The sequence below is a fragment of the Ranitomeya variabilis genome, chromosome 6, assembly GCF_051348905.1.
Source record: "Ranitomeya variabilis isolate aRanVar5 chromosome 6, aRanVar5.hap1, whole genome shotgun sequence".
In the NCBI taxonomy this organism is placed as follows: domain Eukaryota; kingdom Metazoa; phylum Chordata; class Amphibia; order Anura; family Dendrobatidae; genus Ranitomeya; species Ranitomeya variabilis.
In genome coordinates this window covers 518567251-518586519 of record NC_135237.1, presented here as the reverse complement: position 1 = coordinate 518586519, position 19269 = coordinate 518567251, and the positions used below count along the sequence as shown (strand labels likewise).

General features: G+C 43.0%; 2 protein-coding genes across 4 annotated transcripts in view; one reads left to right on the top strand and one right to left on the bottom strand.

Annotated features, from left to right (window-relative positions):
• The first annotated feature begins 51 nt into the window (after positions 1-51).
• Positions 52-6009, top strand: SLC25A32 (solute carrier family 25 member 32). Its single transcript, XM_077271002.1, has 7 exons — positions 52-303; positions 1437-1587; positions 2657-2742; positions 2937-3097; positions 3181-3294; positions 3858-4003; positions 4531-6009. The coding sequence occupies exons 1-7, from the start codon at positions 138-140 to the stop codon at positions 4664-4666; spliced, it is 960 nt and encodes a 319-aa protein (XP_077127117.1). The 5' UTR covers positions 52-137; the 3' UTR covers positions 4667-6009.
• A 7122-nt stretch (positions 6010-13131) lies between these two features.
• Positions 13132-19269, bottom strand: part of CTHRC1 (collagen triple helix repeat containing 1) — a 31202-nt gene continuing 25064 nt past the window's right edge. For all 3 annotated transcript variants that reach the window (XM_077268106.1, XM_077268107.1, XM_077268108.1), the window contains exons 3-4: positions 14668-14884; positions 13132-13599 (exon numbers count right to left, since the gene is read on the bottom strand). In XM_077268106.1, the coding sequence (XP_077124221.1) occupies positions 13457-13599; positions 14668-14884 (360 nt within the window). In that variant the 3' untranslated portion in view covers positions 13132-13456. The remainder of the gene's footprint in view (positions 13600-14667; positions 14885-19269) is intronic.

Below are 19269 nucleotides of genomic sequence, written 5' to 3'. Positions count from 1 at the left end.
TCCGGGCAGCCTGTACAGTCACTGCTTAGTTAGCGTCGCCATCTTTCTTTTGGGCAGCAGGTGAGCAGGCAGGCTGTAGGAGGAACAGTGGGGCGGGGCTAGTTGGAGGTCAGCGGAGAGCCTGATGTAACGCACACATGGCCGCCCCGTCCGGACCGGCTGCTGAGCCCGTGCGCCCGGTGACGGTGGTGAGGGACGTGTTCAGACACGTGCAGTACGAGAACCTGGCGGCCGGCCTGAGCGGGGGCGTCATCTCCACCCTGGTGCTGCACCCGCTGGACCTGGTCAAGATCCGCTTCGCAGGTACAAAAAAAACCGAGAACCGGCGCGGAAATCACTGCAGGGAACGGTGCGGGGCATGCTGGGATCTGTTATCCTCCACGGTGTAACGAGGAGTCCTGTATCCGCCACACTCACCCCGGACCGTAACCCTACACCATTAACCCTTCATGACCAGATCAATTTTTCATTTTTTTTTTACATTATATTACTTTACTGGTTAAAAAAAGAAAAACAGTATTAGAAAATTCCCCATAATTTTGAGACCCATGACTAGTCCATAAATGTTCCCATCTGCTCAGCCACGCGAGGATTTTTTATTTTTTTTCTTACCTTTTAGAGGAGATCTGCGCCAACCGGACAATTCTGGGGGTTCTATATTTTTTTTAGATATATAATTTTTTTTTTCACTCCTGATTTATAAGTTCATTTTTTTCACTTTTTTTAAATTTTTAAACCAAATTTTTTTTTTACATCTCTTTCTAAGCTCCCCTAAGGGACTTGCGCCTGTGATCATTTGTGATCTAATGCTTGACAGCAGCATCTAAGTGGTTAAACAGCTCCCCACTGCTTTTGGAGGCAGGTGGCCACTGTGTAGCACAGCTGCCACCTGCCAGGACTGGTGCTGGCTCCGCTTCTGAGCCCGCTCCACACCCCCAGCATAGGGCGTACAATTAACGTCCTGTGCTGGGAAAGGGTTAATCCCCCGCCGTTGTCAGGATCTCTGCTTGCCATCAGTAGATCTATAAATGTGTGATGCCGGGTCACTGACAGCAAGCAGAGATCTTGGCGAGGTGGAGAATCGCTGCACCCGATCTACTAGAACACTTCATTGTAGAATCCTGGATTAAAGTTCGGCTTTTACGGCTCCTTGTTTTTCTGCACATTCACCTCAAATATTATCTGAGAAGAGCTCAGAAAAAGACAGATAAAAAAAAAAAAGAGTTTAACAACGCCCCTTCAGAAGAGCTCACTTATGGCTTCTCAGTTAACTCCTTCTGTATCCAGCAATACATTGTGCAGCACAAAGGCTGCAGAAGGGAAACTGTATGTTTTTTTTTTTTTATGACCCCCCCCCCAATCACAAAAATGTTTTTTAGCCCCACATACATGCTTTTAGTGGATATTAATATCCGTTTTGTGTTTTGATTTTTCAGTGAGTGACGGCTTGGAGCTCCGACCGAAGTATAATGGCATCCTGCACTGTATGTCCACTGTGTGGAAACAAGAAGGACTGCGTGGTCTCTATCAGGGGGTTACCCCAAATATGTGGGGCGCAGGAGCCTCCTGGGGGCTTTATTTCTTCTTGTAAGTAGATGCAACATAAGGGTGCGAACTCCAGGGGGATTTATTTATTTTTTTACTTTTAGAAAATCTCTATCCTCCATCTGCAGCTTGCTTTAAAGAAAACAACAAAAAAGCACTTTACCCCCCCTCCCCTGGTCCATCTGAGGTGACACCGCTGAGCCCGTTGTCTGTTATTGTCTGCAGTTCTGATGTCACGTCGATGGGGCTGCAGCCAATCACTAGGTTCCAAGGCTCTGAACAGCTCGTGCCGTCTCCTCGGGCAGAGCCCATGCGCTCAGTGATTTTTGTACCAGCTTGTGGACCGTTAAAGAAACCACGGTGTGATCTTCCCATAGAATATTATGGGTTGCACCTGTGAAAATCAGAGTTACCAACTCGTCGCCAAAAGCTGCTCTCTGATGGATCCTTAGTTGGCTCATTCAGCAATGTGTCGGGAAACCGAGCCGTAAAAACCAAACGGTGAAACATATTTAATGAAACCTATTTGCAAAAGTTATTTTTTTGCCCAAAATACATGCATTTAAGTAGAGAAAAAAGACCCCCAAAGTTGTCCAACCCCTTAAAAAATATTTTTAGGGTTTGTCTGCTGGTGATAACTCTTGTATCTGCCAGTACTGATCTCACAGTAGTTGTTACCCAACTTTCCAAGGCTCCTGAAGGACAAACGATCAGGTTGAGGAGAGGGGTCCACAGTGCGTGAAATCCTGACTGGTCACACTGATTGTCAGCTTTGTCTTTCATCTCTGATTGGGGGAACATAAGCCCCCTGTTTGTTTTGCCCCATTACCTCCTACATCAGCCTTTCCATGGCACGCTGCCTCTAGTTCGTAGCAAATGGGAGTGCAGCTTCTGCAAATTATATTAAGGGGGCCACAGCGCCCCCTGGAGCACATCGGCCTCGTCCCCGTACACGCGCCCTTAGGGGTTCATGTTATTTGGTTTGTTGGCCCCTGTACGGTGACGATGGGGCCGCTGGTATCCGTGATGTCCAGCACTAGGACACGGGTCATAATGGCCGGAGTCTCCCTGATCTTATTCCATCCTGATTGTGTCTGTATCTGTCTACTAGTTATAACGCCATCAAGGCCTACAAGAAGGAAGGAAGAGCGGAGAGCCTGACTGCCACAGAGCACCTCCTGTCCGCCGCCGGAGCCGGTAAGTCATGTCTGTCACGGCCCCTTTCATTCTTGAGATCAGTGGGTGTCGCAGAAGTCGGACCCCCAGAGATTTTTCAGTGATGCCATATTCTAGCCACGCGCCATCTCTACTTATCCACCATATTTAGCCTGATAATATCTTTGTTCTTCTTGCTCTTTACCTTCATTTATTCCTTCATTTCCGTAATGCAGGCGCTTTAACCCTTTGTTTTACTAACCCAATCTGGGTTACAAAGACTCGCCTCGTCCTTCAGTACGATGCTGGCGTTGATCCTTCAAAACGACAATATAAAGGCATGTTCCACGCTCTGGCGAAAATCTATAGGCAAGAAGGCATTCCCGGACTTTACAAGGTGATCGCCGTCTCCATAATGTCCCATAATCGTCACTGGAGTCCGGCGTCTCCATTACTAACCATCACGTCTGGTATTTGTAGGGGTTTGTACCGGGCCTGCTCGGAACGTCGCACGGCGCCCTCCAGTTTATGGCTTACGAGCAGCTGAAGATGGATTATAATAAGCATCTAAATCGGCCCTGTGACACAAAACTGGTAATAACCTGCCGCTCTTTATGTATATGTGTATTTTTCTTAGTATCCTGCACGAGTCGTGATGGGGTGACTAGAAGAAAGGTGGGTTTCCTCATGGAGGCGGTTCTGATAAAAGAAGAGCAGGCAGTATGGTGTGTGCGCCACATGTGTCAACAGATCCAGCTGCACAATCTCTTTGCACCGTTGTGTGGCAGCAATGTCCTCACTGTGCTGCCCAGACCCTGGTGACGGTCTTTTGAGTCTTGATGGGGTTAATGGAAGAAAGGTGGGTTTCCTCATGGAGGGGATTCTGATAAAAGAAGAGTGGGGAGTATGGTGTGTGTGTCGACAGATCCAGCTGCACAATCTCTTTGCACCATTGTGTGGTAGCAATGTCCTCACTGTGCTGCCCAGACCCTGTTGAGAACATTTGCTCTCATTGGATGTCGCTTCTCTGGAGCTGTAGATACTCAGTGATTGGGTTGAGACACTTTTCAGCCAATTCCACAACTTAAGTCACTTAGGGTAATGGACTCCATAGCTCGCCCCATTATATCTCGCCCATCGCTCTGGTCCTTTTCCAGAACACCTTGGAGTACATCACAATGGCTGCCTTGTCGAAGATATTCGCTGTGACCGCTACTTATCCCTATCAAGTGGTGCGCGCTCGTCTACAGGATCAGCATAACCAATACTCGGGGGTGATGGATGTCATCAGCAGGACGTGGAGGTAAGTCGGTGCGAGCGGTGTGCTGGGATGTTCATATGAAGCTTTAGGTGAGAACGTCCACCGTTCCTGAGAATGAATGGACGGCAGTGCTGCTGCCCCTTCCCAGCATTGCAAACTATCGCACAGCTGTGCAAGGAGCTACAGCTGGACTGTGCAGTAATGGGCGACTGGGAACACCACCGATCAGGGGCAAACTGAGGATCACAAAAGAGCAGCCTGTTCATTCTTAAAGGGGTTTATAGGTGATGGCTTATAGATCTGGGCTCGGCAGAGCAAGTCACTTTTATTTCCTGTAGAATAGATGACCGCCCTCCATTCTTCCCATATGTTGGCACTGTGCTCGGCGCTTTCCAGCAGTCCCATAGAGAAGGAATGGAGTGGCGGACAGGCATGTACACTGCTACGCACTGTGCACTGTACACTCCATTCTGACCGTGAAGTGTGGAGCGCCCCTCTAAGAAATGACTGAGGAGGGTCCAAATCCGCAGCCAGAAGATGAGCTGACATTTGTCTCTTCTCCCCCAAAGGAAAGAAGGATTGCACGGCTTCTACAAGGGAATCGTCCCCAACGTAATCCGAGTGACTCCCGCCTGCTGCATCACCTTCGTGGTTTACGAGAACGTCTCTCACTTCCTGCTCGGACTACGGAAACCCAAGGAGTAAAGATGGACATTCCTGGTGGGCAGAAGAGAGGAACGCTGGAGAACTGATGTCGGGACGATGGAGACTGTACCAAACGCTGCCAGCGCCGTCCGGGGGTGCGAGCTGGTGCCCGCACAAGAGCAGATTTATGTTTTATTTATTTTCTTTTATATATTTTGCTCTTCGTGAATAAGAGACGTCTGTTACCTTGTGTCACAATCCAGCCGTTGGCTGCTATATTTTTATATAATTCTCTTCTGATTTTATTTCCCCGGAAGAGATTACAGTCCAGAGGTTCTGCCATAGAGATGACTGTAACAAACTAAAGAGTAAAACTGGGAAAAAAAAACAGCTGGATTCCGCTAATCATTTATTATATGGACTTTGCCTTGCACAAGATGAGCTTTTGGCTGAGTTTTTGATGCTGCAGCATTTTGTGCACCCATTACATACGAGGTTATTTGCATTTTTTATTTTATTTTTTTCAAAAATATGCAGCGTCAAAAACTCACTGTGGAAACGTAGCCTTCTGGTTTTCTGGTCTAAGGTTTGTTCACTTGGGGCAGATGCACCAAAAATTCTTCACATGGGTAGAAAATCCACTACGTATTATAGTAACAGAAAAAAATTCTGTGCAATATACACACAAAAAGTGATCTGATTTAACCGCTTCCCGACCGGCCACTGTAGATAAACGTCAGCGCTTACTGGTCTTTGTGCTGCGCAGATGTTTGTTGACTGTCTCAGGACATACAGGGTCCTGCAAGCACTGCGACTGAATCAGGTCCCCATGATGATAGTTCTTAGTTTTCTTTTAGATACCGCGATCAATAGTGAGTCTATCAATCAATCTGGCAGTGTAAAACTGACAGTTCTCACGCATTGCAATACACATGTATTGCAATGCATGAGATCAGACATCTAAAAGTTGAAATCCCATACTGGGGCTAAGTAAAAGATAAAGTTAATAATGCTTTTAAAACTATTGAAAAAATAGTAAAAATCACCAAATAATAATTTAAAAAAGTTACACCAATAAATGTGTATTTATAAAAAAAAAACAACAAACAACACATATTTGCTATCACTGCATCCAGAACAACCTGATGTTCATACAACTGTTACTAGTTAACCCCTTTATTGACCAACGTAAAAAAAGTGTGGCAAAAAAACAATGCTTTTTTCATCATCCACCTCAGTAAAACGCGATCAAAAAGACAAATGTAAATAAAAATGGTACAGCTGAAAACGTCATCTTGTACCGCAAGAAACAAGCCGCCATACAACTCCATCAGCGGAAAAATAAAAGTTATAGCTCTGAGAATAGAGTGATGCAAAAATAACTATTTTTTCTATAAAAGTGTAAAAACATTAAAAAAAAGAAACATAAATGTGCTATCGCTGTAATCTTACGGACCTGAAGAATAAAAGCCGCCTTATCAATTTTACCACATGCGGAATGGTATATAAAAAAAAAAAAAACCTGAATCGCTGGTTTTTGTTCATTCTGTCTCCCAAAAATCGGAATAGAAAGCGATCAAAAAATATTGTGTCTGAAAATGTTACCAATAAAAACACAATGGCTGTCTAAATATGGCAAAGCGCAATAAAAAGTGTCCTTTAGTGTGTGACAGCAGCCAAAAATAAAAAATATAATTTTGGTATTGCTGTAATTGCACCGACCCGAAGAATAAAGTCATCTGATCACTTATACCGCACGAGGAACGGCGTAAAAAAAACGGTAAATAAAATCCATTCTTCACCTGCTGTTGATTTTTTTTTTTTTTTTTTCATTCTGCCTCCCAGAGATCTCAGTAAGGCTTGGCTCACATTTATCCTGCACTCTACGCTGAGCGCTTACATTGGGGTTTCTGTGTAAATCTCTGAAATAAGTGATTCAGACGGACGGAACCCCCAGCAGAAGATTCCCTATAATGAGGCAGATGGAGGCACTGTGGATGCCGTCTGGCCCGTGATCCGGCAGTGTTTTTTTAAAACATGGATAAAAGCGCAGTCAGCCACAGTTTTGTGCACCTCTGAAAAGGACAACGCTGAACAGAGGCCAGACGAAGTCCAGAGTAACTCCGCTGCCTCATTATAGTGAATGGATCCCTCGGGGGTTTCATCTGAATCACATCACTTGGAGATTTAGATAGAAACCTTGATGTAAGTGCTCAGCGTAGCGCGCCGGATAAATGCGATCTTCTGGCACTTAGGAGCTCTGTATATGGAGTCCACAAACTTCTACAATAATTTTGTTCTTCAAGAGTCAAATAGCACTCCGTCCCTCCAGAGTCTCTCCGTATGGCTAAGCAGTACTGTACAGCCACATATTTCCTAGGTATTGTGGGTATTGCCACATTCAGCAGAAATTGTGAAACACATTTTGACAACAATTTTTACCCATTTTCCCATGTTGAATTGTAAAATCTTGGCTAAAACAATTTTTTTTTTGCGGTAAAATTGTAATTATTTTTTCTTCACTGCACAATGGTATCAAATTCTGTGACATACCTGTGGTGTCAATATGATCACTGCACCCCAAGATGAATTCAATGCAAAGTGTCGTTTGTATAATGGGGTCACTTATAGCAGGGTTCTGCTGTCCTGGCACCTCAGGACTCTGCCAATGTGACATGTCATCCACAAACCATAAAAACAAAAATCTGCACTGTAATATGGCGCTTATTCTTTTCTGAGCTTTGCACTGTGCCAGGACAGTAGTTTTCGACCACATATGGGGTATTGGCGTACTCCGGAGAATTGCAGAATAACTGTACTGTTCTTTTTCTCCTATTACCCCTTTTGAAAACTACAAACTTGGGGTCATAGCAACATTGTAGTGGGAAAAAATTGTATTTGTCCATGTACTCGGCCCAATGTTATACAATTCTGTGAATTGCCGGAGGATTAAAAATACTCAATACTCCCCTAGATGAATTCCTTGATTGCTGTAGTTTCCAAAATGGGATCATGTGTGAAGGTTTCTGTTGTTTTGGCACGTCATGGGCTCTCCAAATGTGACATGGTGTCCACAACCTATTCTATCTAAAATAGTTCTTCCCTTCTGAGCCCTGCTGTGCATAAAGACGGTAGTTTTCCCCCACATATGTGGTATCAAAGTACTCAGAAGAAATTACACAACAAATTGTATGGTCTACTGTCTCCTGTTACCCTTGTGAAAATGAGAAATTTGGGGCTAAAACAACATTTTTGTGGGAAATTTTTTTTTTTTATATATATATTTTCATGGCTCAACGCTAAAAAAAATTAAATTCTGTGAAGCACCTGGGAGTTCAAGGTGCTTACTAAACTTCTAGATAAATTCCTTGAGGGGTCTAGTTTCCAAAATGGGGTCACTTGTGGGGCAATTCCACTAGGCACATCAGGGGCTCTCCAAACGCGACATGGCGTCTGCTATCAATTTCAGCCAATTTTGCTTTCCAGAAGTCAAATGGCGTTTTTGCATCACATATGGGGTATCAGCGTACTCAGGAGAAATTGCACAACAAATGGTGTGGCGCATTTTCTCCTGTTACCCTTGTGAAAATGCAAAACTTGGGGCTAAAGTATAATTTTTGTGAGAAAAAGTAAAACTTTCATTTTTTCCTTCTCACATTGCTCTAGATCCTGTGAAGCACCTGAAGGGTTAATAAACTTCTTGAATGTGTTTTTTTTAGCACTTTGAGAGGTGAAGTTTGTAGAATGGTGTCACTTTGCGGTATTTTCTGTCATATAGGCCCCCCAAAACCACTTCAAATGTGATTTGGTCCCTCAAAAATGGTTTTGTAAATTTTGTTGGAGAAATATCTGATCAATTTTTAACCCTTATAAACTACCTAACTTTCGCCAAATTTCTCATATTTTCAGAAATAAACGTAAGTCATATCGAACACATTTTAGCACTATCATGAAGTATAATGTGTCACGAAATATCAATCTCAGAATCAGTGAGATCCGTTGAAGCGTTCCAGAGTTATTACTCCATAAAGTGACACAGGCTCTGGCGCAAAAGGGTTAAAATACCATGATTTAGTCACGGAATCTACTTGCAGGCACATCTTTTTTTTTTTTGTCTTTTTAGGTTGGGGTTATAAAGTTGAAACCCAACATGAAGAGCAGACTCACCAAAATCTTGTCAAATGACAAATGCACTCGCAGGGTGCAGCAGGCCCCCGATAATAAATGCTAAAGCAGCACAGGTGCAAGCTACTGATGAGAGCAACCACCCACTCACCCAAACATTAGAGGAGTTGGCCGCCTAGTAGCAAAAATACCCTGGCCACCGTAGCCAACTATTTCTTGTTCCTGGTCCCTCTCCCTTCACTATGGCCTTTGCACACGCACATTAGATGCTTCAATACAAAAGATAGGGTCGGGGTCTGAGCATTGTGGCTAATGTACATGTGTTGTTTTCCGATACAACAGGGTGTTAAAAAAAAAAAAAATTGCAACCCTTTAATGGAACATGCAAATTTAAAAGATGCAGAAAAAGGTTAAAGACAAAAGTAAAGAACATTTTTTTTTTATTTTGCAGTAAATTCATGAACCGCACTCGCTACCTTGTGAAATTTTGTGCAAAAAAAGTCAACAAATAGCACAAAAGGAAAAAAAGAAATGTGATTTTTTTTTAAAAATCGCAGATAAAGCAGGCCTTATGAGTGCGGAATAGCCCCGGCGTGACAATTGTAAGAGTTTTAATTTTAAGGCTATGTGCACACGTAGGAAAAGAGGTGCAGAATTTTCTGCACAAAATCCACATCTCCTGGCAGAATCCGCAGCCGCGCATTTGCCGCGGTTTTTATGCGGATTTTGTGCGTTTTTTATGCGTATTTTCTGCGTATTTTCCCCACTGCGGATTTTTAACATGGAGGGGTGCAGAAACACTGCAGATCCTCACAAAAGAAGTGACATGCACTTCTTTGAAATCCGCAGGAATTCCGCACTGATTTTTCCGCACCATCCGCACAGCTTTTTTTTCCCCCATTGAATAACATTGTACTGTACATCACAGTGCGGATCTGCAGCGTTTCTGCGCGGAAAAATCCGCATCGTGTGCACATAGCCTAATGCTGATTGTTATATTTGAAATAAACTATTTCCAAAATATAAAAAAAAAAAATTACATTTATCACAAAAACCTAATAATTCTCTAGCTTGGGACAGTAGATGTTTGCCGATGCAGTTTATCCTGTAGGTGGCAGCATTTCTGCAGCTGTTGCAAACCTGCATTTTACAATCTAGATTCTTTCCCTGGAAAACACAAGTTTCAGGCAAATCAAAGTCTCCTCTCAGTGCTGCAAGTTTCGTATTTCACACCACAGTTTACACTGTTGTGCCATTTGTGGACTGTGCTTCATTAAAGGCCTTCTATGCTGGGGACCGGCCGTAAAACGTCAAAATTCAGTCAATTGGGCATTAGCTTTTGGCAACTTCCAGATCACATTACCTATGGATCATATATATCGGTGGTCTCAAACTATGGGCCGCACATAGAAAAATGTGACTTTGAAAGGCTGAATTCTTTTCAGTACAAGTTTACATATTTAGCGATACCATATTACTTTTTATTTTCACCTTTTTTAACATTTTTAACTTTTTTTAGTTTATTCTTTTAAATGGCATTCATCGTATGGGTTATGGTACAGTTTTATACCTTGGGTTATTACAGATGAGGCGGTAACAAATGTGCCCTTTTTTTGGTTTCTTTAGTTCATACATTAAACTGCATTTTTAGTGTTAAAAAAATGTTCATACTTTAGTGTATTTTTTTTACATTTTTACAATATTTTTATTTGTTGTGTCCCCTAATTGGCCAGATACAGTAATTTTGTCAAATAACTAGCACCAACATCTTATAGTAATGTCCCAATCTTGTAGTAATGTCCCCATCCTGGACAGCATCTTTTAGTAATGTCTCTCTTCCTGGCCCTCCTCTTGTAGTAATGTTCCCATTTTATAGTAATGTGCCCATCCTGGTCCTCATCTTATAGTAATGTCCCCCATCCTGGTCCTCATCATGTAGTAATGCCTCCCTTCCTGGTCCCCCTCTTGTAGTAATAGAACAAAACGGCGTATGCACAACTAAGAGAGGTGCCTTAGTAGGTTCCCACACCATATTGTCAGGTCAGGAAATACGAAGGTTTGATTACTTCAATTACACATACAGATCTCTCAGCTGCAGTTTCCTGTGCCTTCCAGCAGAAGGCTGGAATTCTAAGCCTTATATAATTGTAATGTGAGCCCAGTGTGCCAACACTGGGATCGCTGTGGAATTTATATGGCTCTGTGCTGCGAAAGCCAGTCTCTGTGTAAATCCCTCCTCCCCACCCTCCCGCCTATTACCAGCCAAAACTGGTACAGCCTGCATGGGACTCTTGTTCTTTTAAGGTTATGTATACTGGCACCGATCAGGGCTAGAGATATAAGGATTATATATTCCGAATGTCCATCGAAAAATCTATAGCTCACTGAAATCGCTAGGAGCTAAATCCCACGAGTTGCAAGGAGTGGATTTCTCCGTAAGCGGGTCATGTATCTATGCCGTGTTTATACTTAAAAGAAACCCCCTGACGTGGCGAACATCCTGATCATTGTGTCATTTTCATACGAGGTTCATACAGTGAGTTATGTATAAAAATGGTTTGTCATAACTCTAAGAAAAGGGAGGATCCAGCCTCTGAGTGAGGTCACCACAGGGGGAGTGACTTGGTTTTAGGCTGGGAGATAAGTGAGACAGCAGTCTTCAGTGTCTTTGTCCTGAGTCTAGCTGCGAGACAGATGTGTGATATGCATCTAGATGTGTGCCCCTCCTCCACAGCATACAGTCAGCCATGAGATGATATATGAATAAATGTAAGTGTTTTTTCAACTTTAATCCCATTTTATTTGTAATTGTACGTACATACGATACTTGTCTTCTTTATAATATCTTTTTATACTTCTGTAAAAACTGCCTACCTTTTTGGAGTAAAATATATAAAATTACTAGCTTTGTCTCTCCTTACTCTATAACGTACTGTCACGTCCTCTGAAGTGAATTATGAAATCGGAGCTGGTGGCAGCGGATTTGTCCTGTGCGTTTGGGAGACTTTGTAGTGACTGGAGGAGTTGAGAATTATTGTTCCTGCCTGAATGGGAGTAGTTATATCCCCTCGCTGCAGTGTGCCCATTGGCCAGTACAAAGTAAGGCAGCCTTTCTGGTGACTAATTATCCTAGGTGCAGTTCCCTGACTGACCTGAGGGTAAAGGGGGCATCAGAGAGCTGCAAGTTCCAAACCGGAACTGGGAAGTGGAATATAGATAAATCCCCTTCAGAAAGAACCAGGGGCAACCAAACAACCCCGGTTCATGACAAATTGGTGTGAGTGGTGGGGATGATAAAGGTGAAGTTTCTACAGTCAGTGATGGTTTGGGGAGCCATGTCATCTGCTGGTGTAGTTCCACTGTGTTTTATCAAGACCAATGTCAGCTCAGCCGTCTACCAGGAAATTTTAGAGCATGGTTGGATTCTAAAGGTACCGTCACACTAAGCGACGCTGCAGCGATAGCGACAGCGATGCCGATCGCTGCAGCGTCGCTGTTTGGTCGCTGGAGAGCTGTCACACAGACCGCTCTCCAGCGACCAAAGATGCCGAGGTCCCCGGGTAACCAGGGTAAACATTGGGTTGCTAAGCGCAGGGCCGCGCTTAGTAACCCAATGTTTACCTTGGTTACCAGCGTAAAATGTAAAAAAAAAAAACAGTACATACTTACATGCGTCCCCCGGCGTCCGCTTCCTGCAATGACTGAGCGCCGGCAGTAGCAGGGCACAGCGGTGACGTGTGCTTTCACTTTCACTTTACTGCGCTCAGTCAGTGTGGGAAGCGGACGCCGGGGGACGCATGTAAATATGTACTGTTTGTTTTTTTTACATTTTACGCTGGTAACCAGGGTAAACATCGGGTTACTAAGCGCGGCCCTGCGCTTAGTAACCCGATGTTTACCCTGGTTACCAGTGTAAAATATCGCTGGTATCATTGCTTTTGCTGTCAAACACGGCGATACACGGCGACCTAGCGACCAAATAAAGTTCAGACCTTCTAGCAGCGACCAGCAATTTCACAGCGGGATCCAGATCGCTGCTGCGTGTCAAATACAGCGATATCGCTACCTAGGACGCTGCAACGTCACAGATCGCTGGCTATATCGCTGCGACGTTGCTTAGTGTGACGGTACCTTAAAAAAATATCCCAATCTCTGATAATCCCCCGGAGCACCATCAAATCTAATATCATCAAATGGAAAGAACATGGTACCACAACAAACCTGCCAAGAGAGGGTCGCCCACCAAAACTCTCAGTCCAGGCAAGGAAAGCTTTAATTAAAAAAACATGCATGTGTGAACATACCCTTAGACGGCTCTCAATAAAACCAATAGGCTATGCATGTAGTGTAACACCCCAATATGTATATGATGCAATGAACTTATTTTTACTTAGTTTTATTTTCTATTTTCTTTTATTAAAAACAAAACTTGTAACAAAGAAAAATATGCAACCATAAATGATTACAAGATAAAGGATCCCACACTGAGATTCTAACAAATAAGAGCTGAAAACGTAAAAATTGTCCTGCAATTTCCCAGAAGGCAGCTCAGACGCGGGTTTATTAGGTGTAGGAATAATAATATTAGTAAGGAGCACCGGATCACGGTATTCATACAGTACGTCGAAAACCCCTCCCCAATGGGCGTCTCTAGAGGTAAGAATTCCTAATGATTGCATTTTCAATATTCTAACAGGAAAAATGTGGGGGGTTTTTTTAACTTTTTTATTTGGGCAGTTCCTCAATAATGATCCGTGACACAGAGTTCCATCCCGTCGAGGCGTCTCCTCTGGGGTAGTCTGAACAGGTGCCTACCCAGACGGCGACGTCTATCAGTCCTGCGCCGATCCCCTCACACAGTCCTTCCACTGGAAAGAAAAAGAGAAAGGATTAAAAAAATAAAGGCAAAAATAAGAGTAAGAAAAAAGTTCAGCAAGGTTTGTTTTTTCCTAAGGAAGTTAAAGTTTGTTTTTTTTAATAACCTATAACACGAGCCACAAATTACAAAATCAAACCTCCCTCCGTTCTCGAGAACGAAGAGGATTTTTAATAAGAAGTACATTTTTTACAAGCGCTTTGCAATTTTAACCATGTAATAAGATGAGATAACCCATTAACTCATTCTGTGGCCAATGATGAGCAGGGAAACAACCTTTACATTTTTTTATTTTTCTTTATAAATTCCAATTACAGAAAATATTTTATATTCAAATTGCATGCATTTAAGTAAAAAAATGACCCCAAAGGTGTCCATAGCCTTTAAAGGGAACCTGTCAGCAGATTTTTGCTATGTAATCTGGAAGGGGCTGAAACACTGATTCCAGCAATGAACACTCACTGGGCTGCTTGATGCAGTTTTGATAGAATCACAGTTTTCTCTGTTGCAGATCTAGCAGAGCTCTAAATGCTGAGCTGTGTGTAACCATGCCCACAACACTGATAGGCTTGTTTCTGTGTACACTGTCAGCAAGCTGCCAATCAGTGGTGGGGGGCGGGGCTACACAGATTAGCTGGACTGACTGGCACAGGACATCTAGTCCTGTAGTGATAATCTCCTGCTGATCGAACACTGACTGTATTGAAAGTACAGCAAACAGCCTAATAAGTGACACATCCCTGGAATCCAGCTCTCTGTCCCTATATCATGCTGCTCTTAGATTACATGGCAAAACCTGGTCAGGGATTCCTTTTAAGTTATTTGGGATGCAATGCAATATCAGACATTTCCTATTGATGTCCAAGCTCAATAAATTAACTCATATGGTTTGCCTAAGAATTGGTGGGGTCTTATCCAAGGGACCCACAAGGACATGCAGAATCGGCACACGCTGCTGCCCCTTTTTCATGTACAGTGCTGCAATACCAATCACAGCCACACCTGAATGGATGGCGCTGTATTAATGAGATCTCATCCTCCTGGACTCATCTCTTCGTACCTGTGGATGTGCGGTGAATGTTTATTGTAGAGTTGAACTCTGCGCTGCCTTGATCCAGATAGATAATGGCCTCGATGGGCAGGGGACCGGCACACTCCGCTCCATTAAAGGTGAAGTACCAGCGCTGGCAGCAGGCGGTCTTACACTTGAGACGCAAAGAGCCACTGAACACGACCCTCAAGGCACTGTGAGAGCGCATCTTGGTGAACGTACATTCCTAGGATGCAGGAAACAGGAACAATGTAAAATCCATTAGTCTCTAACATTATAGTCCAAAAATGACGATAGTCCAAAAATAATCTGATTTAAATGGGACGTCAGATCTCCTGACATGTCCGTGACATCCGCATAAAATAAAACATCTCTGGTGCTTTTCTTGTTAAAACTGTGTTGTGCCCTTCCTGCTATTCTTCTAAAAATGTATGGGTGTTACCAGTTGGGGGTGTCCCTATAAAGTCTGACACGGTCCAATCAATGTTGACTGAATAGGGACACGCCCTTTTGGCAAATTGGAATGGTAGCACCCAGTATTCATCAATTTCTAGGAGGCATAGAAGAAGAATGACAATAAGAAATGAGGCTTCAAAATTGATATTTTAGGGGAAATGCAAATATTATTGTCACGGCGCCCGGGTATCAATGCTGCAGGGGAAGCTGTACACAGCAGCTGAGCAAGATGCCAAGTTACTAACCTGAACCCACGGGACCTTTGACATGAAACAGAGTGTACAGGTAATAAACAGGACCTTAGACCATGTGACAGAGTGGGAGGAGGTCAGGGGGCAGAGCCAGACGCCGGGGAAACAGAGAAGGGACAAGCACTGAAGAATAATCAAACAAGCAGAGGTCGTAGCCAGGAGATTACGAGGTACCAAAACGGAGAGACAGGATAGTCAGAAGCAAAGCCAGAGTTCAGTAAGCCAGGAATACAAACAGAGTAAAGCACGGAAAGCAAGATAACACTATGCAAGCGGGAAACACACTCCAGAAGTCAGGCATACAGACAGAAACAGAATCGATAGCTGACAGAGAAACCAGGTTAGGAGCGAGTATAAATACCCCTCCTATTTTGGAAAAGAGGCTAGCAAAATTAACCCTGAGAGCACAGGACATTAACCATGTCCTGACCATGACAATTATTATACAACAGGCGTATGAGGAGAGACGACCTGCATCATTGTAAATGGAATTATTTTAAAATAAAAAAATATATTCCAGTTAGTTCCTTTGTCCGACACTTGCTAATCTTACCAGTAGGGGGCAGCATGATACCCTTTATGGGACTGAGTAGCTGTAATGTTTGCGCTAGTGAGGCAATTACTGTAGGAAGGAGTAAAAAACAATATAATAGTGGGAATAATGAGCCTAATTACAGCGCTGCGTCTCTGCAGAATTTAGAACTTTCAACTAACGTGTCCAGAGTGCACAACATAAAGGGAACCTGTCACAAGGTCAACAGTGGGCAGTTTTTTGCCCTTATTTTATTCCTACTTCTCTCCTGAGTATTCAATAGTTTTTCTTTTTTCTTTAAATCTGCCATAGTCAGTGTCGGACTGGGCTGGCAAGGGTCCACCAGTAACATAGAATCTAAGGACCCACTGTGGATGATTAGACGACTAATTTCTCTAAATATTAAATGAATTGTATTAGCACTGCTTATCAGCACTCCTTCACTGGGGCCCACCTGAGAATTCTCCTGCTCTCCGGTGGGCCAGTCCGAGCCTGCTTATAGTATACCACATATAATATTTTTGTTACCCCATTAAATAGGCTATAGTACCCAAATTATGAGTTACCGGGGTTGTCCATTTACACCCTATTGGCCTAGGGGTAGAAGTTAGAACTAGCTTTCACTTGACTTCTTTCAACCAGATGTTTTCAGCTAAAAGTTAGTTAATTTCCCATGCCCTAAAGTCACCTTTTTCATAAGAAAGTATATATTTTTTTACATGTTAATGGTTACCTTAAAAAAAAAAAAAGGTGTCACTATGCAGTCTCCATTTGTTCACTTTCAGACCCCCTGATATGGCGTTTACAACCTGCTCCTGGTATCAGACTTTTCACATGTAGATGTGCTTGATGTGATATCGGTGTGTGTATAATGCCGCTGCCTTCAATAGCTTTCATGTATTAGCACGGCTTCAGTCCTGTACTAATTCCTCCTTCTACGGCTCAGGAGAGATGTCTTCTTCGTTTTGCTGATGCTGAGGAGCGCGTGATCTCCCCTTTGTCAGTCATGACATCTCTCCTCTATCTGTACACAACCTATGTGATTCACCCCCCACCCCTATGTTTTCCTTCCTACGAATAAACTGTGTGATCAGCCCTTCCCGAAAATTTACACCATTCTCTGCTGTGTAAATCCTATTCCCCTTCCTTGCTTTTATATCTAACACTGTGAGAATAAACAAGGAGAGCAGAGGGAACCAGTCACACCAGCAAGCAGTAGTGTTTTCTCAGAGCTATGTCAGAAGAAGCAGGACAGACAGCTATAAAAAGGGTTTACACAGGCTTTACAACAGCAAAATGGTAGGAAATTGTTAATAAGGAATGCTTAAAAATTGGCTGGAATTTTGAATTTAGAATATGAACAATTAAAAAAATAATTTCAAAACCAGTAGCCTGTTGATGACCCTTCCTTTGGCACGAAGCGCGTGGAAGCCACAAGTCCAACCAGGCCTATTTCGTTAACTAAGCCCCCTCAGGTGACCGAAACTTCTGTTGGTCATTGCTTTGGATGTTTTCCCTCCTTGGTTGAGGCTTATACAATGTAGATTATTCCAAGGTACAAAAAAAAAAAATTTAATTAAATATATAAAAAAACTTGCAATCTCCATCCAAAAAAGCTTAGCCGGCAGCCGTATGATGGGTCGTCAATTATGTGACTGCTATAATGTGAACATGAAGTTTTAGCCTTTGGCAACTATGAAATTTGCAGTCTCATTGTGACTCACGGACAATAATTACCACATGTGGTGTAGGATAGACGGAGGAAGGACAACAAATGACAATTATTTTATTCCTGAGGTATACGTGTTAGCAGCGCTGTCCCGCAGTATTGCGGCATCTCAATTAGACACTGGGAGTTTGCCTCAGTTTTGGCCATAAGCCGGTACTGGCCTCTAATGCTTCATCACTCTCGTGAAATGACATTATGGGATGCGAATATGCAAATTGCCTCTTCTGAGAAAAAGAGGACTTAAACTCTACAGCGCCACCTATTGGAAGTAGCGATCCTACAAGTCACAATCAACCCTTTAACGAGTCGTGCAATATGACTTAGGATAAAAGCCAAATCAGTATCTCAATTCGCAGACACGGTGTTTCGGGCTGTTGGCCCTCGTCAGTGCGAAGCATGAGAACTGATTTGGCTAGGTGAGAGGCTCTGGACATGGGGTCTAAGGGGTATCGTTTCTCCTTATGGAGAGTGACATACCATCTCTGGCTTGTCAAGGTAAGGAGGCTTATTTGCCGTACAATGCTCCTCTGGGAATTTAAATATGCAAATTGCCTCTTCTGAGAAAAAGAGGACTTAAACTCTACAGCGCCACCTATTGGAAGTAGCGATCCTACAAGTCACAATCAACCCTTTAACGAGTCGTGCAATATGACTTAGGATAAAAGCCAAATCAGTATCTCAATTCGCAGACACGGGATGCGATCATTCAAGGGTTTTTTCCTATTCTCTGCAGTTACAGTGTACATGGCTAGCCTTTTATGTCCTATTTCTGTGCTATAATATTGCGCTGCGCATTATTCCTGTACCATGACATCACTCGCTGTATAATTGAAGTGCTGTAGCATCACGGGGTAGTTAATCTCTGTACTGTAACATCACGGCGTGCATTACCCAGGTATTACTAGTCCATTTTTATATATATTATTCCTGTACTGAACATCACTGTTTTCATTTTCTTTGTATTGTAGAATCCCTGTATTTTTTATTCCTGAACTTTGACATCACTGTATACTGTAATTCATCTACTGTGACATCACAGCGTGCACTGTCCTTGTACTGAAAAGGCCTCCATACATTGTTGATGAAAGTTCATCAAACCTAATGATTTTGACAGGATTGGGCAACCATGTAATGTGTATGGCAGATCCCGACGGTTTAGGGACCTAAGAATCGGGAGGTTGGAATTCAATCACCCTATTCTTTTATTCTGCCAGTAGATAAACTGTTGCAGGAATATTATAGAAGAGGCTTATTCCATCACTGTGTATATTATCCCTGTACTGTGACATCACTGTGTATATTACCCCTGTACTGTGACATCACTGTGTATATTCTCTCTGTACTGTGACATCACTGTGTGTATTATCTCTGTACTGTGACATCACTGTGTATATTATCTCTGTACTGTGACATCACTGTGTATATTATCCCTGTACTGTGACATCACTGTGTGTATTATCTCTGTACTGTGACATCACTGTGTGTATTATCCCTGTACTGTGACATCACTGTGTATATTACCCCTGTACTGTGACATCAATGTGTGTATTATCTCTGTACTGTGACATCACTGTGTATATTACCCCTGTACTGTGACATCAATGTGTGTATTATCTCTGTACTGTGACATCACTGTGTATATT